Below are 20,622 nucleotides of genomic sequence, written 5' to 3'. Positions count from 1 at the left end.
TAAATATGGTCCCCAATCAGAGACAACGAGCTACAGCTGCCTCTGATTGGGAACCACACCGGCCAACATAGATCTACACATAATAGACCTACAACATAGAATATATATAACAAAGAATATACACACCCTGACTCAACATATAAGAGTCCCCTGAGTCAGGGCGTGACACCTTGTTGGCAATCACAGAGGTCAGACGTTTCTTGTAGTTGGCCACCAGGTTTGCACACATCTCAGGAGGGATTTTGTCCTTCTCCTCTTTGCAGATCTTCTCCAAGTCATTAAGGTTTCGAGGCTGACGTTTGGCAGCTCGAACATTCAGCTCCTTCCACAGATTTTCTATGGGATTAAGGTCTGGAGACTGGCTAGGCCACTCCATGACCTTAATGTGCTTCTTCTTGAGCCATACCTTTGTTGCCTTGGCCGTGTGTTTTGGGTCATTGTCATGCTGGAATACCCATCCACGACCCATTTTCAATGCCCTGGCTGAGGGAAGGAGGTTCTCACCCAAGATCTGACGGTACATGGCCCTGTCCATCGTCCCTTTGATGCGGTGAAGTTGTCCTGTCCCCTTAGCAGAAAAACACCCCAAAAGCATAATGTTTCCACCTCCATGTTTGACAGTGGGGATGGTGTTCTTGGGGTCATAGGCAGCATTCCTCCTCCTCCAAACACGGCGAGTTGAGTTGATGCCAAAGACCTCGAATTTGGTCTCATCTGACCACAACACTTTCACTCAGTTCTCCTCTGAATCATTCAGATGTTCATTGGCAAACTTCAGACGGGCATGTATATGTGCTTTCTTGAGCAGGGGGACCTTGCGGGCGCTGCAGGATTTCAGTCCTTCACGGCGTAGTGTGTTACCAATTGTTTTCTTGGTGACTATGGTCCCAGCTGCCTTGGGATCATTGACAAGATCCTCCAGTGTAGTTTTGGGCTGATTCCTCACCGTTCTCATGATCAATGCAACTCCACGAGGTGAGATCTTGCATGGAGCCCCAGGCCGAGGGAGATTGACAGTTATTTTGTGTTTATTCCATTTGCGAATAATCTGCAACAACTGCTTGGCGATGGTCTTGTAGCCCATTCCATCCTTGTGTAGGTCTACAATCTTGTCCCTGACATCCTTGGAGAGCTCTGGTCTTGGCCATGGTGGAGAGTTTGGAATCTGATTGATTGATTGCTTCTGTGGACAGGTGTCTTTTATACAGGTAACAAACTGAGATTAGGAGCACTCCCTTTAAGAGTGTGCTTCTAATCTCAGCTCGTTACCTGTATAAAAGACACCTGGGAGCCAGAAATCTTTCTGATTGAGAGGGGGTCAAATACTTATTTCCCTCATTAAAATGCAAATCAATTTATAACATTTTGGACATGCGTTTTTCTGGATTTTTTTTTGTGTTATTCTGTCTCTCACTGTTCAAATAAACCTACCATTAAAATTATAGACTGATCATTTATTTGTCAGTGGGCAAACAAACAAAATCAGCAGGGATCAAATACTTTTTTCCCCTCACTGTATGCACGCTCAAGTTTTCTGTTTTTTTGTCTTATTTCTTGTTTGTTTCACCCCCAAAAATATTTTGCCTCTTCAAATCAAATGATACAAACCCCCCCAAAATCCATTTTAATTCCAGGTTGTAAGGCAACAAAATAGGAAAAATGCCAAGGGGGTTGAATACTTTCGCAAGCCACTGTATACTAAACGCTGGCTAGCAAGTGTGCAACTGTGCCGCCATTTTGTGCGTTGTCATTGACCCAAGATGTCACAGTTTCCCCCCAACTTCACCTAAAACCTGGCTAGCAAGTGTGCAACTGTGCCGCCATTTTGTGTGTTGTCATGCTGCACACACCACTACTACTGCTACTCTTATTATACTGCTGTTTATACACTGCTCCCACCCCCCCTTCCCCAAAACACGTGTAAATATCAGACTATATATTGTTCCTTCCTGTATTATACTGATGCTAACATGTTTATTCTGTTCTGCTGATCCATTTACTTTATGTTCCTATTCTTATATTTTAATATTTCTTATTGTTGTTCCATTGTCCAGAAGGATCCCTGCAGTAAGCATTTCATTGGACGATGTATACCCATTGTGTATCCTGTACATAAGACTAATAAAACTTGATGATGTTGAATTAGATTTCACCCACCTGGTTGATCATACAGGAGCTCACGTCTTCATCAGAGGGGATGTTGTGGCCTCTCTCCTTATTCTGAGACAGACAGATAATATGCTATGTTTCCATTGTGTCCATTCGTATACAGTACATTTATAATTATATTGACTATATAATATATATTGTTTCAGCTGAACATGGTAGTGTTTAATCTATATTGTATATATTCTGCTTATATTGACTAGATATTGTGCATATAAATATATACACTGAGTGTACAAAACATTAGGAACACCTTCCTAATATTGAGTTGCACCCCCTTTTGCCCTCAGAACAGCCTCAATTCATTGGGGCATGGACTCTACAAGGTGTCGAAAAGCGTTCCACAGAGATGCTGGCCCATGTTGACTCCAATGCTTCCCACAGTTGTGTCAAGTTGGCTGGTGGACCATTCTTGATACACAAGGGAAACGGTTGAGCTTGAAAAGCGTGAAAAAACGAGCAGCGTTACAGTTCTTGACACAAACCGGTGCGCCTGACACCTACTACCATACCCCGTTCAAAGGCACTCAAATCTTTTGTCTTGCCCATTCACCCTCTGAATGGCACACATACACAATCCATGTCTCAATTGTCTCAAGGCTTAAAAATACATATTTAACCTGTCTCCTACCCTTCATCTACACTGATTGAAGTGGATTTAACAAGTGACATCAATAAGGGATCATAGCTTTCACCTGGTCAGTCTATGTAATGGAAAGAGCAGGTGTTCTTAATGTTTTGTACACTCAGTGTATGTACTCACTCTGTACCAGATGAACATGGCTTTATATGTACTCACTCTGTACCAGATGAACATGGCTTTATATGCATTCTCATTGGAGCAGGATCCACAGGCCATGGTCTGGACACGGCTCATACCACTAGGAGCAACCTGGACGGAGCAGAGGAGAGGAGAGGAGAGGAGAGGAGAGGAGAGGAGAGGAGAGGAGAGGAGAGGAGAGGAGAGGAGAGGAGAGGAGAGGAGGAGGGAAGGAGTGTCTTGGATTGTATCCAGTCAAGAGGGATTGCACAATCCACAAAATGGAGGAAGCCAGCCTACAGTAATGGGGTCCAGCTAGAATCCCATCATTAGTTCGTTTCTGGTCTTTCACTAAATAATTGTTTTTTTTTTGTCTTTCTGTTAAAATCTGCCTGAAGCTTGAGTGTATGCAAAGTGTATGTGTGTGTGGCACTCACTGAGAGAAGGCTTTCCGCCAGCTTTTCCGGAAAGTTCTCAGGTGGCATGATCCCAAGAGCTGGCCTGTTCACAAATGCACTCTGAGAGGGAGAGAGAAAGAGAGACAGAGAGGAAAACATGGGGAACTAAGCATTACTATCAGATAAACGTGGGGAGAGATGCTCAACTCCAATGTCTTCTGATCGGTTTTCAATAACAGAGATTATTTGAATTCCATTTCATTTTTTCTGTGAGCTCAATGCGCACATTGCGCAGTTCCTCTAGAGATAAATCAGATCAAGCCCGAACTGTGCGATGTAGTAGGGAGTTGTAGTTTCCAACAGGCCAATATTCTACATAGTTTAGCTCAGAAAACGTGGTAATTAACTACAATGACCATAATCCATTGTATGCCTACTTGTCCAGTCTGTGTGAGGGCAGACACAGAGAGGCACAGACGGGACAGAAGAAAGCGTGATGGAGAGCGACAAAGAGCAGTTACTTCATGATCTACGTGATTGATAGTTGGTATTCAGCAGTCATAAAAGTATGCCTTATTTACTTCAGACAGCATAGGCAGCAGCTCTATAGAGATGAGATGATCAAATAAAACTAATGTAGTATACACAACTGAAATATTGTATTAAAGTAAAGTAATGTGAATAAATGATACGCTGTAATGGGCAGTCACTACCATCCTGGGACTTTTATTAATTGTTTTATTCTGTGTTTTACAGCATTCTCTCTCTCCCTCCCTCTCTCTCTCCCTCCCTCCCTCCCTACCTACCATATTGTTGGGGTTGGACATCACTTTGATGAGCGAGGGATGGTTGTATCCTGAAAGAGAAAATATTAATATTATAGAATTACAATTAGTGTTAATCACTTAATTATAACTAAACCATTTTAACCCAATGGAGCCAAATACAAGCTACAACCTAACCAACTATTGTAGTGTAGAAGACTGATTCCTACTGATGTAGCTTATGAAACACCACAGTGACTGTAATATCAGCCTTATATAAAGATGTGCATAGCAGTTCCAGTTCCCACCACTAGGGGACAGTACGAGAAGAGGGAACCCCTTAGACAACAGGGCCCGTCTCCACAAAGCATCTCAGAGTAGAAGTGATGATATAGGATCTGTCTATATCAGGGCTCTCCAACCCTGTTCCTGGAGAGATAACCTCGATATAATTTTATTCTTTATGATCTAAAAGGCCAAACCGATCCTGGATCAGCACTCTTACTCTCCAAACGAGCTTCAATGCCATACAACACTCCTTCAGTAGCCTCCAACTGCTCTTAAACACTAATAAAACTAAATGCATGCTCTTCAATCGAACGCTGCTGGCACCCGCCCACCCGACTAGAATTACTACTCTCGGCGGGTCTGACCTAGAGTATGTGGACAACTACAAATACCTAGGTGTCTGGTTAGACTGTAAACTCTTCTTCCAGACTCACATTAAGCATCTCCAATCCAAAGTTAAATCTAGAATCTGCTTCCTATTTCGCAACAAAGCCTCCTTCACTCATGCTGCCAAACATGCCCTCGTAAAACTGACTATCCTACCGATCCTTGACTTCGGTGATGTCATTTACAAAATAGCCTCCAACACTCTACTCAGCAAATTGGATGTAGTCTATCACAGTGCCATCCGTTTTGTCACCAAAGCCCCATATACTACCCACCACTGTGACCTGTACGCTCTTGTTGGCTGGTCCTCACTACATATTCGTCGCCAAACCCACTGGCTCCAGGCCATCTATAAATCACTGCTAGGCAAATCCCCGCCTTATCTTAGCTCATTGGTCACCACAGCAACACCCACCCGTAGTATGCGCTCCAGCAGGTATATCTCACTGGTCATCCCCAAAGCCAACACCTCCTTTGGCCGCCATTCCTTCCAGTTCTCTGCTGCCAATGACTGGAACGAATTGCAAAAAATCTCTGAAGCTGGAGACACTTATCTCCCTCACTAACTTTAAGCATCAGTTGTCAGAGCACCTTACCGATCACTGCACCTGTACACAGCCCATCTGAAATTAGCCCACCCAACTACCTCATCCCCATATTGTTATTTATTTTGCTCATTTGCACCACAGTATCTCTATTTGCACATCATCTCTTGCACATCTATCATTCCAGTGTTAATACTAATTGTAATTATTTTGCGCTATAGCCTATTTATTGCCTTACCTCCATAACTTGCTACATTTGCACACACTGTATATATATTTTATGTTGTATTTTTGACTTTATGTTTTGTTTTACCCCATATGCAACTAGGGCGGCAGGTAGCTTAGTGGTTAAGGGCGTTGTGCCAGTAACCGAAAGGTCGCTGGTTATAATCCCCAAGCCGACTAGGTGAAAAATCTGTCGATGTGCCCTTGAGCAAGGCGCTTAACCCTAATTGCTCCTGTAAGTCGCTCTGGATAAGAGCGTCTGCTAAAATGTGTTGTTGTTTTTATCGCACTGCTTTGCTTTATCTTGGCCAGGTCGCAGTTGTAAATGAGAACTTGTTCTCAACTGGCTTACCTGGTTAAATAAAGGTGAAATAAAAATAAAAAAACTCTGAGAGGCTTTGTGGACACTGGCCCTGAAGTTATTCAGCCTCATCCTCCTAACGTACCTCTTCCCAACACACCTGGGTTCAAATACTATTTGATATTTTTCCAATACTTTTAGCATTTGCTTTAACCTGCCAGGAGCACCAGATGGGCAGGGTTTGTCGTTTTGAGCCATTCTATTGGTCCGTTAAGCCAGGCCACCCTAATCAAGCACAGAAAATGTATTTAACATAGTATTTGAACCCAGGTTAGTTAACACAAAGAATGTATAATCTGGGTGAAAATACATGTGGTTCTCTATGACAGCTGTTTTAGCCAGCAAAACAACACATTAGGACATGCGGTCTGGCTTCATACCCAGGTACTAGCATGATGATTTCAAGCTTAGTTTAGAGTGAGGCTGCATAGCAGGTAATACCATGGTCGCTCATTGAAGGTTGTGATTGTGTGTGTGTGTGATCCCTGCCGCATGGCTTTATCTCAGTATTCCAGACCACTGTCACGCCTCAGAGAGAGGAAAGAGAGAGAGAGAGAAACATCAGCGCCACAGGTAACTTCCACAAAGCTGTGAACGATCTGAGAGACAAGGCAAGAAGGGCCTTCTATGCCATCAAAAGGAACATAAAATTTGACATACCAATTAGGATCTGGCTAAAAATACTTGAATCAGTTATAGAACCCATTGCCCTTTATGGTTCTGAGGTCTGGGGTCCGCTCACCAACCAAGAATTCACAAAATGGGACAAACACCAAATTGAGACTCTGCATGCAGAATTCTGCAAAAACATCCTCCGTGTACAACGTAAAACACCAAATAATGCATGCAGAGCAGAATTAGGCCAATACCCGCTAATTATCAAAATCCAGAAAAGAGCCGTTAAATTCTATAACCACTTAAAAGGAAGCGATTCCCAAACCTTCCATAACAAAGCCATCACCTACAGAGAGATGAACTTGGAGAAGAGTCCCCTAAGTAAGCTTGTCCTGGGGCTCTGTTCACAAACACAAACAGACCCCACACAGCCCCAGGACAACAACAACAACAACACAACTAGACCCAACCAAATCATGAGAAAACAAAAAGAGAATTACTTGACACATTGGAAAGAACAAACAAAAAAAACAGAGCAAACTAGAATGCTATTTGGCCCTAAACAGAGAGTACACAGTGGCAGAATACTTAACCACTGTGACTGACCTAAACTTAAGGAAAGCTTTGACTATGTACAGACTCAGTGAGCATAGCCTTGCTATTGAGAAAGGCCGCCGTAGGCAGACCTGGCTCTCAAGAGAAGACAGGCTATGTGCACACTGCCCACAAAATGAGGTGGAAACTGAGCTGCACTTCCTAACCTCCTGCCAAATGTATGACCATATTAGAGACACATATTTCCCTCAGATTACAGCGATCCACAAAGAATTCGAAAACAAACCCAATTTTGATAAACTCCTTTATCTACTGGGTGAAAAACCACAGTGTGCCATCACAGCTGCAAGATTTGTGACCTGTTGCCACAAGAAAAGGGCAACCAGTGAAGAACAAACACCATTGTAAATACAACCCATATTTATGTTTATTTATTTTCCCATTTGTACTTTAACTATTTGCACATTGTTACAACACTGTATATATACATAATATGACATTTGAAATGTCTTTATTCTTTTGAAACTTCTGAGTGTAATGTTTACTGTTAATATTTATTGTTTATTTCACTTTTGTTTACTATCTACTTCACTTGCTTTGGCAATGTTAACACACGTTTCCCATTCCAATAAAGCCCTTAAATTGAATTGAATTGAATTGAGAGACAGAGAGAGAGAGAGAGACAGAGAGAGAGAGCAAGAGACAGACAGAGAGAGAGAAATAGAGAGACAGAGATAGAGAGACAGACAGAGAGACAGAAAGAGACAGAGAGAGAGAGAGACAGAGAAAAAGAGAGAGACAGAGCGAGAGAGACAGACAGCGAGAGAGAGAGAGAGAGAGAGAGAGAGAGAGAGAGAGGAGAGAGGGGGTGGGGTTAGAACAGGTCTTGTGATTATTTGAGAGGAAACTCAGACAGTGAGTGAGCGGATTTATATAAAATGGTTATGTAATTGCATTGGTCCAGGGCAGTGGCCTGTTTGTGTGGCCAGTGACAAGGTGAGTCATTGACCTGTCTCCATGTAGTCTGTTAGAGAGAAACTGATTGGATAATAATATTCATAATACAGTGGGGCAAAAAAGTATTTAGTCAGTCACCAATTGTGCAAGTTATCCCACTTAAAAAGATGAGAGAGGCCTGTAATTTTCATCATAGGTACACGTCAACTATTACAGACAAAATGAGGAAAAAAAATCCAGAAAATCACATTGTAGGATTTTTTATGAATTTATTTGCAAATTATGGTGGAAAATAAGTATTTGGTCAATAACAAAAGTTTCTCAATACTTTGTTATATACCCTTTGTTGGCAATGACACAGGTCAAACGTTTTCTGTAAGTCTTCACAAGGTTTTCACACACTGTTGCTGGTATTTTGGCCCATTCCTCCATGCAGATCTCCTCTAGAGCAGTGATGTTTTGGGGCTGTCGCTGGGCAACACGGACTTTCAACTCCCTCCAAAGATTTTCTATGGGGTTGAGATCTGGAGACTGGCGAGGCCACTCCAGGACCTTGAAATGCTTCTTACGAAGCCACTCCTTCGTTGCCCGGGCGGTGTGTTTGGGATCATTGTCATGCTGAAAGACCCAGCCACGTTTCATCTTCAATGCCCTTGCTGATGGAAGGAGGTTTTCACTCAAAATCTCACGATACATGGCCCCATTCATTCTTTCCTTTACACGGATCAGTCGTCCTGGTCCCTTTGCAGAAAAAACAGCCCCAAAGCATGATGTTTCCACCCCCATGCTTCACAGTAGGTATGGTGTTCTTTGGATGCAACTCAGCATTCTTTGTCCTCCAAACACGACGAGTTGAGTTTCTACCAAAAAGTTCTATTTTGGATTCATCTGACCATATGACATTCTCCCAATCCTCTTCTGGATGATCCAAATGCACTCTAGCAATCTTCAGACGGGCCTGGACATGTACTGGCTTAAGCAGGGGGACACGTCTGGCACTGCAGTATTTGAGTCCCTGGCAGCGTAGTGTGTTACTGATGGTAGGCTTTGTTACTTTGGTCCCAGCTCTCTGCAGGTCATTCACTAGGTCCCCCCGTGTGGTTCTGGGATTTTTACTCACCGTTCTTGTGATCATTTTGACCCCACGGGGTGAGATCTTGCGTGGAGCCCCAGATCGAGGGAGATTATCAGTGGTCTTGTATGTCTTCAATTTCCTAATAATTGCTCCCACAGTTGATTTCTTCAAACTAAGCTGCTTACCTATTGCAGATTCAGTCTTCCCAGCCTGGTGCAGGTCTACAATTTTGTTTCTGGTGTCCTTTGACAGCTCTTTGGTCTTGGCCATAGTGGAGTTTGGAGTGTGACTGTTTGAGGTTGTGGACAGGTGTCTTTTATACTGATAACAAGTTCAAACAGGTGTCATTAATACAGGTAACGAGTGGAGGACAGAGGAGCCTCTTAAAGAAGAAGTTACAGGTCTGTGAGAGCCAGAAATCTTGCTTGTTTGTAGGTGACCAAATACTTATTTTCCACCATAATTTGCAAATAAATTCATAAAAAAATCCTACAATGTGATTTTCTGGATTTTTTTCCTCAATTTGTCTGTCATAGTTGACGTGTACCTATGATGAAAATTACAGGCCTCTCTCATCTTTTTAAGTGGGAGAACTTGCACAATTGGTGGCTGACTAAATACTTTTTTTCCCCACTGTAAATACTGTCACACCCCACCATAATGTCCTGTCCTGGTAAGTCTGACCTCTGTGGCCGTGTGTGGGGGTCTAGTGTGTGTGTGTGTGTGTGTGTGTGTGTGTGTGTGTGTGTGTGTGTGCGTGTGTCTGTCTGTCTCTATGTGTGTGTGTGTGTGTGAAACGCACCATCTCCCCTCTTATTAAGCTGTTGCTGAGTTGTCACAGCAAGTTTACATCGGCACATGCTTCTGGTATCCCTAGCAACCAGGGCTATGTGTTACTATGGCAGCATTAGTCCCCTGAGAGAGAGAACACCATCACAGAGAGACTAACCCTACTGTAGTTCACTGATCTGTCTGAAGGACTGTACCACAACACTTTATCACTAACCCTACTGTAGTTCACTGATCGGTCTGAAGGAATGTACCACAACACTTTATCACTAACCCTACTGTAGTTCACTGATCTGTCTGAAGGAATGTACCACAACACTTTATCACTAACCCTACTGTAGTTCACTGATCTGTCTGAAGGAATGAACCACAACACTTTATCACTAACCCTACTGTAGTTCACTGATCTGTCTGAAGGAATGTACCACAACACTTTATCACTAACCCTACTGTAGTTCACTGATCTGTCTGAAGGAATGTACCACAACACTTTATCACTAACCCTACTGTAGTTCACTGATCTGTCTGAAGGAATGTCCCACAACACTTTATCACTAACCATAACCAGTGGGGTAGTGGAGGGTAAACGCTGTTCATTCATTCTTTATTTTGAGTGAGCAGTTACTCACCTATCGCAGAAAAATGCATTGAAAATATACAGGGCGTTACTTTATTTACCATGAATGGTGATCAGTTGACCTACTATATGTTTACTACATCACTGGCCTTAACCTGCTAACTCCTACAGCATATAATCTGGTCCTTAACCTGCTAACTCCTACAGCATATAATCTGGTCCTTAACCTGCTAACTCCTACAGCATATAATCTGGTCCTTAACCTGCTAACTCCTACAGCATATAATCTGGTCCTTAATCTGCTAACCACTACAGCATATAATCTGGTCCTTAACCCGCTAACTCCTACAGCATATAATCTGGTCCTTAACCCGCTAATTCCTACAGCATATAATCTGGTCCTTAACCTGCTAACTCCTACAGCATATAATCTGGTCCTTAACCTGCTAACTCCTACAGCATATAATCTGGTCCTTAACCCGCTAACTCCTACAACATATAATCTGGTCCTTAACCTGCTAACTCCTACAGCATATAATCTGGTCCTTAACCCGCTAACTCCTACAGCATATAATCTGGTCCTTAACCTGCTAACTTCTACAGCATATAATCTGGTCCTTAACCTGCTAACTCCTACAGCATATAATCTGGTCCTTAACCCGCTAACTCCTACAACATATAATCTGGTCCTTAACCTGCTAACTCCTACAGCATATAATCTGGTCCTTAACCCGCTAACTCCTACAGAATGTAATCTGGTCCTTAACCTGCTAACTCCTACAGCATATAATCTGGTCCTTAACCTGCTAACTCCTACAGCATATAATCTGGTCCTTAACCTGCTAACTCCTACAGCATATAATCTGGTCCTTAACCTGCTAACTCCTACAGCATATAATCTGGTCCTTAACCTGCTAACTCCTACAGCATATAATCTGGTCCTTAACCTGCTAACTCCTACAGCATATAATCTGGTCCTTAACCTGCTAACTCCTACAGCATATAATCTGGTCCTTAACCTGCTAACTCCTACAGCATATAATCTGATCCTTAACCCGCATTTCCTACAGCATATAATCTGGTCCTTAACCTGCTAACTCCTACAGCATCTATTGATATCTGTTATGTGTCAATGTTGCTGTTAGTTAAATGTTAAAATATTATATATCCCTCTACATCTTAATGCACCTTCCTCTCTGGGAAGAATCTAGCTATCCTATTCTATTGTAGTCCTCGTCATTCCTAGTGTGATTCTCAGGAAAATGTCAAATATGCCGTAGTCTGGCTTTTAAAAAAATAACGTAGTCTGGCTTTTATATGGCGGTTTTGGAGCAGTGGCTTCTTCCTTGCTGAGCGGCCTTTCAGGTTATGTCGATATAGGACTCGTTTTACTGTGGATATGTCACGCTCTGGCTCCGGGACTTTGTATTTTGAGCCAGGGTGTGTTCGTTTTGTTGTGTTTTGGTTGGTTGTCTTTGGTTGTGTTTTCTTGGTTGATCGAGTGACTCCCAATCAGAGGTAACGAGTGTCAGCTGTCGGCTCGTTATCTCTGATTGGGAGCCATATTTAAACTGTCTGTGTTCACCTTGTGTTTGTGGGTTTTTGTTCCTTGTCAGTCATTGTCACTGTGGACTTTACGATCGTGTTTTGTTTTGTTTCGTGTACTTTACCAATTAAAGTCATGTTCGTATCGCACGCTGCGCCTTGGTCCACTCATTTCGTAGACGATCGTGACAGAAAAACCCACCGTAAAAGGACCAAGCAGCGTGTCCAGGAGCAAGGAGGCTGGACATGGGAGGAAGCGCCGGGTAAGGAGATAGAGAGGCTGGCGATGGCCCAGGTGGGCAAATCGTGGTCCTGGGAGGACATGCTCGGGGGCAAGGGACCTTGGGGTAGGATCAAGGCCCTGGCGAGAGAGGAGCAACGGCGTCAGCAGGGCCATCGTCGGAAGGACGAGAGGCAACCCCAATAAATTTTTTGGGGGGGGCACATGGCTTGGGCGGCTGGGCAGCAGGAGGCTGCCACAGGGCAATTTGGAGAGGAGGCCACCGGGTTTTGGGGGCCAGAAGGCAGGTTGGCGAGGCCGGGATGGAGAGCGGAACCAACTTCCCGTACTCAGGCATGGCAGCATGGGACGGGGCAGGTTCCGCGGTATGCGGAGCAGCGTACGGTGCCACGAGTGGTCCGGCACAGTCCTGTACGTCCTGTGCGAGCACCCCGCAAGTGTCGTGCGAAGGGGGTATGCAGCCAGGACGGAGTGTGCCGGCTCAACGCTCGTGGTCTCCTATGCCTCTCCGCGGTCCCGGATATCCTGCTCCAGTATCACGTGCTGTCATGTCGGTACGGGTACACAGCCCTGTACGTCCTGTGCGGATGCCTCACACAGAGTGTGTGAAGGTAGGCATTCAGCCGGGACGGGTTGTGGCCGCTCTTCATTCCAGGTCTCCTATCCGTCTCCACAGTCCGGTGAGGCCTGTCCCTGCTCCACGCACTAAGTTAATGGTGCGCGTTGCCAGCCCAGCCCGGCCTGTCCCTGCTCTACGCACAAAGCCTACGGTGTGCGTCGCCAGCCCAGCCCGGCCTGTTCCTGCTCTACGCACAAAGCCTACGGGGTGCGTTGCCAGCCCAGCCCGGCCTGTCCCTGCTCTACGCACAAAGCCTACGGTGTGCGTCGCCAGCCCAGCCCGGCCTGTTCCTGCTCCACGCACAAAACCTACGGTGTGCGTCGCCAGCCCAGCCCGGCCTGTTCCTGCTCTACGCACAAAGCCTACGGGGTGCGTCGCCAGCCCAGCCCGGCCTGTTCCTGCTCCACGCACAAAACCTACGGTGTGCGTCGTCAGCCCAGCCCGGCCTGTTCCTGCTCCACGCACAGAGCCTACGGTGTGCGTCGCCAGCCCAGCCCGGCCTGTTCCTGCTACTCGCACCAAGCCAAGGGTGCGAGTCGTCAGCCGGATCCAGCCTGTTCCTGCTACTCGCACCAAGCCAAGGGTGCGAGTCGTCAGCCTGGTTCAGCCCGTTCCTGCTACTCGCACCAAGCCAGGGGTACGAGTCGTCGGCCTGGTCCAGCCCGTTCCTGCTACTCGCACCAAGCCAAGGGTGCGAGTCGTCAGCCTGGTTCAGCTCGTCCCTGCTACTCGCACCCGCCAAGGGTGCGAGCCGTCAGCCTGATCCAGCCCATTCCTGCTACTCGCACCAAGCCAGGGAGGCGAGTCGTCAGCCTGGTGAGGCCCGTTCCGAATCCACGCATCAAGCCTAGGGTGCGTATCGTCGGCCAGGTCCGGTCCGTTCCTGCCTCACGCGCCAAGCCAGGGGTGCGCGTCGTCAGTCCAGATCCTACCAGCTGGGTCAGATCGGACCGGGGGCGCTACGGGGGGATTGAAGAAGGGTGGTGGTCAAGCCCGGAGCCGGAGCCGCCTCCGAGGAGCAACACCCACCCAGCCCTCCCCTATTTGGGGTTTTGAGGCGCGGTCGCAGTCCGCGCCTTTAGGGGGGGGTACTGTCACGCTCTGGCTCCGGGACTTTGTATTTTGAGCCAGGGTGTGTTCGTTTTGTTGTGTTTTGGTTGGTTGTCTTTGGTTGTGTTTTCTTGGTTGATCGAGTGACTCCCAATCAGAGGTAACGAGTGTCAGCTGTCGGCTCGTTATCTCTGATTGGGAGCCATATTTAAACTGTCTGTGTTCACCTTGTGTTTGTGGGTTTTTGTTCCTTGTCAGTCATTGTCAATGTGGACTTTACGATCGTGTTTTGTTTTGTTTCGTGTACTTTACCAATTAAAGTCATGTTCGTATCGCACGCTGCGCCTTGGTCCACTCATTTCGTAGACGATCGTGACAGGATATAGATACTTTTGTATCCGTTTCCTCCAGCATCTTCACAAGATCCTTTGCTGTTGTTCTGGGATTGATTTGCACTTTTTGCACCAAAGTACGTTCATCTCTAGGAGACAGAACGCATCTCCTTCCTGAGCGGTATGACGGCTGCGTGGTCCCATGGTGTTTATACTCGCATACTATTGTTTGTACAGATTAATGTGGTACCTTCAGGCGTTTGGAAATTGCTCCCAAGGATGAACCAGACTTGTGGAGGTCTACAATTTATTTTCTGAGATCTTGGCTGATTTCATTACATTTTCCCATGATGTCAAGCAAAGAGACACTGAGTTTGTAGGTAGGCCTTGAAATACATCCACAGGTACACCTACAATTGACTCAAATGATGTCAATTAGCCTATCAGAAGCTTCTAAAGCCATGACATTATTTTCTGGAATTTTCCAAGCTGTTTAAAGGCACAGTCAACTTAGTGTATGTAAACGTCTGACCCACTGGAATTGTGATACAGTGAATTATAAGTGAAATAATCTGTCGGTAAACAATTGTTGAAAAAATTACTTGTGTCATGCACAAAGTAGATGTCCTACCCGACTTGCCAAAACTATAGTTTGTTAACAAGAAATTTGTGGAGTGGTTGAAAAACAAGTTTTAATGACTCCAACCTAAGTGTATGTAAACTTCTGACTTCAACTGTATATATACAGTGCCTTGCAAAAGTATTCATCCCCCTTGTCGTTTTTCCTATTTTGTTGCATTACAACCTGTAATTTAAATTGATTTTTATTTGGATTTCATGTAATGGACATACACAAAATAGTCCAAATTGGTGAAGTGAAATGAAAAAAATTAATTATTTCAAACAATTATAAAAAATTAATAACAGAAAAGTGGTGCGTGCATATGTATTCATCCCCTTTGCTATGAAGCCCCCAAATAATATCTGGTGCAACCAAGTACCTTCAGAAGTCACATACTTAGTTAAATAAAGTCCACCTGTGTGCAATCTAAGTGTCACATGATCTGTCACATGATCTCAGTATATATACACCCAGAGTCTGCAACACCACTAAGCAAGGGGCACCACCACGCAAGCGGCACCATGAAGACCAAGGAGCTCTCCAAACAGGTCAGGGACAAAGTTGTGGAGAAGTACAGATCAGGGTTGGGTTATAAAAAATTATCAAAAACTTTTAACATCCCACGGAGCACCATTAAATCCATTATTAACAAATGGAAAGAATATGGCACCACAACAAACTTGCCAAGAGAGGGCCGCCCACCAAAACTCACGGACCAGGCAAGGAGGGCATTAATCAGAGAGGCAACAAAGAGACCAAAGATAACCCTGAAGGAGCTGCAAAGCTCCACAGCGGAGATTGGAGTATCTGTCCATAGGACCACTTTAAGCTGTACACTCCACAGAGCTGGGCTTTACGGAAGAGTGACCAGAAAAAAGCCATTGCTTACAAGAAAAAATAAGCAAACACGTTTGGTGTTCGCCAAAAGGCATGTGGGAGACTCCCCAAACATATGGAAGAAGGTACTCTGGTCAGATGAGACTAAAATTGAGCTTTTTGGCCATCAAGGAAAACGCTATGTCTGGCGCAAACCCAACACCTCTCATCACCCCGAGAACACCATCCACACAGTGAAGCATGGTGGTGGCAGCATCATGCTGTGGGGATGTTTTCCATCGGCAGGGACTGGGAAACTGGTCAGAATTGAAGGAATTCTTGAGGGAAACCTGTTTCAGTCTTCCAGAGATTTGAGACTGGGACGGAGGTTCACCTTCCAGCAGAACAATGACCCTAAGCATATTGCTAAAGCAACACTCCAGTGGTTTAAGGGGAAACATTTAAATGTCTTGGAATGGCCTAGTCAAAGCCTAGACCTCAATCCAATTGAAAATCTGTGGTATGACTTAAAGATTGCTGTACACCAGCGGAACACATCCAACTTGAAGGAGCTGGAGCAGTTTTGCCTTGAAGAATGGGCAAAAATCCCAGTGGCTAGATGTGCCAAGCTTATAGAGACATACCCTAAGAGACTTGCAGCTGTAATTGCTGCAAAAGGTGGCTCTACACAGTATTGACTTTGGGTGGGTGAATAGTTATGCACGCTCAAGTTTTCAGTTTTTCTGTCTTATTTCTTCTTTGTTTCACCCCCCAAAATATTTTGCATCTTCAAAGTGGTAGGCATGTTGTGTAAATCAAATGATACAAACCCCCCAAAAATCCAATTAAATTCCAGGTTGTAAAGCAACAAAATAGGAAAAATGCAAAGGGGGGTGAATACTTTCGCAAGCCAGTACCAGTCAGAAGTTTGGACACACCTACTAATTCAAGGGTTTTCCTTTTTTAAAACTATTTTCTACATTGTAGAATAATAGTGAAGACATCAAAACTATGAAATAACACATATGGAATCATGTAGTAACCAAAAAAGTGTTAAACAATTCAAAATATATTTTATATTCTTCAAATAGCCACCCTTTGCCTTGATGACAGCTTTGCACACTCTTGGCATTCTCTCAACCAGCTTCATGAGGTAGTCACCTGGAATGCATTTCAATTAACAGTTGTGCCTTCTTAAAAGTTAATTTGTGAAATTCCTTTCCTTCTTAATGCGTTTGAGCCAATCAGTTGTGTTGTGACAAGGTAGGGGGGGTATACAGAAGATAGCCCTATTTGGTAAAAGACCAAGTACATATTATGGCAAGAACAGCTCAAATAAGCAAAGAGAAACAACAGTCCATCATTACTTTAAGACATGAAGGTCAGTCAATACGGAACATTTCAAGAACTTCAAGTTTCTTCAAGCGCAGTCGCAAAAACCATCAAGCGCTATGATGAAACTGGCTCTCATGAGGACCGCCACAGGAATGGAAGCACAAATAAAACCTCCCAAATCATCAGTTACATTCCTCCACAAATAGTCCCCAATCGATACTTTAAAAGCTACATACCTGAGAGGAACTTGTTGTGTAAGGACAAGGTAATCATTAACTGCTCTATCCGTCTTAGACCTCATCATAACTAACACATAGGTAATCACTGTAATGTAATCTAAGTCTCTCACCTCCAGCTGCTCTCTGTGTTGCAATGTCACGCTAAAAAACACAACAAGGTCCTCTTAGGTATGTAGCTTTTGGTTTGCAGCGTGCTATAATATAATAACATCATAATATAACATAATAATATAACATAATAATAATATCATATAATAATAATGTCATATAATAATATCATATAATAATATAATAATAATATCATATCATAATATAATAAAAATATCATATAATAATAAAAGAATAATATAATAATATCATATCATATAATAATATAATAATAATATCATACAATAATAAAATAATAATATAATATAATAATAATATAAAAAATAATATCACATAATAATATAATAATACTATCATATAATAATATAATAATAATATCATCATAATATCATAATAATATCATATAATAATATAATAATATTATATAATATAACAATAATATCATATAATAATAATATAATAATATAATGTTATAATATAATAATAATATCATATAACAATAATATAATAATATAAAGCAGACTCTTTCATCCAAAGAGACTTGCAGTCATGCTTGCAGACATTTTACGCATGAGTAGTCCCGGGAATCAAACCCACTATCCCGGCGTTGCAGGAACCATGCTCTACCAACTGAGCTACAGAGAACCGCTAACCTTGCGAGTCTAGGGTTGCAAGTTCAATACCTGCCAGGGAGAAGTGCTGTGGTGTCAAAACTACAGATAAGTTGCTTACCTCCAGCATGCTACTCTGTCAAACAATAGAACACATGACTAGCTAGATCTTCTAGACACCAACCGATAAGGGTGGAGTAGGCCTGTGTATTAACCAATAGGAATAGATGAATCTGTGTACCAACCAACAGGAATAGAGGAGATCTGTGTACTAACCAATAGGAATAGAGGAGATCTGTGTACTAACCAATAAGGATGGAGGAGATCTGTGTACTGACCAGCAAGGATGGAGGAGATCTGTGTACTGACCAATAAGGATGGAGGAGATCTGTGTACTAACCAATAAGGATGGAGCAGATCTGTGTACTAACCAATAGGGATGGAGGAGATCTGTGTGTAGACGTCCAGCATGCGGTTTCCGTCCACGTCCACCAGGTAGTTTCCTCTGCTCTCCTCATAGTTACAGAAGAAATTGATTGCTCCCACGTTCTGGAGAGAGGGACAGAGAGGGACAGAGAGGGAGAGAGAGAGAGAGAGAGAGAGAGAGCGAGAGAGAGAGCGAGAGAGGGACAGAGAGAGAGAGCGAGAGAGACAGCAAGAGAGCGAGAGAGAGCGAGAGTGAGAGAGAGAGCGGGAGCGAGAGAAAGAGAGAGAGAGAGAGAGAGAGAGAGAGAGAGAGAAGGTAGTCATTATGTTAACTCAGAGATTAGGTAGTCATTATGTTAACTCAGAGATAAGGTAATCATTATGTTAACTCAGTCTAGACAGAGCGATAAGGTAGTCATTATGTTAACTCAGTCTAGACAGAGCGATAAAGTAGTCATTATGTTAACTCAGTCTAGACAGAGCGATAAGGTAGTCATTATGTTAACTCAGTCTATTTAATAATATACACTATTAAATACCCAATCAATATTAAACTCCAAAACAGACTGTGTGTGTCTGCGTTGTGTGTGCACGCATGCAAGTGTCCCCCCGAAGAATGCATATTTTTATTCCATCATGAAAACAGCCACACACACTCAACACTCACACACCCTCTCTTGCCGTACCTGCATCTCGCCCAACTGTTTGGTCAGCTCCTGATGGGGGAGGAGAGAGATGTTATGTCAGGGTGGTTCCTCGACAGTACGTAAATGTCTCCTATTCCCTCTATAGTGCACTACCCTATGGGCCCTGGTCAGCCAAGGTATACAGGGAATAGGGTTCCATTTGGGACGAAGCCTGTGTGTAACAGAGTGTTCAGTATGGGTGTGTAAAGTCCACTGTGTTCCCATCACAGGGTCACACAGAGGTCACCACGGAACAGGAAAAACAGAACAAGCCTTTTAACAGATAACTACTCTTCTTACTGGTTCATTCTGCTATTACTGACACACATGGAATCAGGCCCAGCATTAGCCCACTGTGTGGTGTGGTACCTTGGAGCGTGGTCCTGGGACCTCTGTCTTCATGGAAGGCCCATCGTATTCAAACTCCATCTGAGTCTTAGCAGCTGCCTTACTCACATACCTGCAGCCTGTCGACACACACACACACACACACACACACACACACACAAACACACACATAGTTATGGCAATGCCGTATTGCTGACTTGTCCTGCAAAAGGTCCTTCAACTTAACCTTAGACAAGGACAAACACTCCAATCATTATATAATGCTGTGTTGGTCTTAGTTTCTGTCTGTCTGGCCACAGGGTATGTAAGGTTATATCATTAGGATGTCTTAGTTTCTGTCTGTCTGGCCACAGGGTATGTAGGGTTATATCATAAGGATGTCTTAGTTTCTGTCTGTCTGGCCACAGGGTATGTAGGGTTATATCATTAGGCTGTCCTAATACACTACTGTTCCTACTACCTCTATAACCTCTATAACCTCTATACTGTTCCTACTACCTCTATAACCTCTATACTACTGTTCCTACTACCTCTATACTACTGTTCCTACTACCACTATAACCTCTATACTACTGTTCGTACTACCTCTATAACCACTATACTACTGTTCCTACTACCACTATAACCTCTATAACCTCTATACTACTGTTCCTACTACCAATATAACCTCTATACTACTGTTCCTACTACCACTATAACCTCTATAACCTCTATACTACTGTTCATACTACCCCTATAACCTCTATAACCTCTATACTACTGTTCCTACTACCTCTATAACCTCTATACTACTGTTCATACTACCGCTATAACCTCTATACTACTGTTCATACTGCCTATATAACCTCTATACTCCTGTTCCTACTACCACTATAACCTTTATAACCTCTATACTACTGTTCCTACTACCAATATAACCTCTATACTACTGTTCCTACTACCACTATAACCTCTATAACCTCTATACTACTGTTCATACTACCTCTATAACCTCTATACTACTGTTCCTACTACCTCTATAACCTCTATACTACTGTTCCTATTACCTCTATAACCTCTACACTACTGTTCCTACTACCTCTATAACCTCTATACTACAGTTCGTACTACCTCTATAACCTCGATAACCTCTATACTACTGTTCCTACTACCACTATAACCTCTATACTACTGTTCATACTA

At 43.6% G+C, this 20,622-nt stretch overlaps 1 protein-coding gene across 1 annotated transcript in view; it reads right to left on the bottom strand.

Annotated features, from left to right (window-relative positions):
- LOC121556143 (4-aminobutyrate aminotransferase, mitochondrial-like) overlaps positions 1–19,572 on the bottom strand; it is a 41,286-nt gene extending 21,714 nt beyond the window's left edge. Inside the window, exons 1-7 of the mRNA XM_045219345.1 lie at positions 19,462–19,572; positions 19,093–19,122; positions 18,412–18,529; positions 4,131–4,180; positions 3,364–3,444; positions 2,966–3,058; positions 2,158–2,220 (exon numbers count right to left, since the gene is read on the bottom strand). Of these exons, the coding sequence (XP_045075280.1) occupies positions 2,158–2,220; positions 2,966–3,058; positions 3,364–3,444; positions 4,131–4,180; positions 18,412–18,529; positions 19,093–19,122; positions 19,462–19,521 (495 nt within the window). The 5' untranslated portion in view covers positions 19,522–19,572. The remainder of the gene's footprint in view (positions 1–2,157; positions 2,221–2,965; positions 3,059–3,363; positions 3,445–4,130; positions 4,181–18,411; positions 18,530–19,092; positions 19,123–19,461) is intronic.
- Between the last annotated feature and the right edge of the window lie 1,050 nt (positions 19,573–20,622).

Source organism: Coregonus clupeaformis, unplaced genomic scaffold (genome assembly GCF_020615455.1).
Source record: "Coregonus clupeaformis isolate EN_2021a unplaced genomic scaffold, ASM2061545v1 scaf2291, whole genome shotgun sequence".
Lineage (NCBI taxonomy): Eukaryota > Metazoa > Chordata > Actinopteri > Salmoniformes > Salmonidae > Coregonus > Coregonus clupeaformis.
The sequence above is the reverse complement of the archived record's forward strand: the minus strand, read 5'-3'. Positions and strand labels throughout refer to the sequence as shown.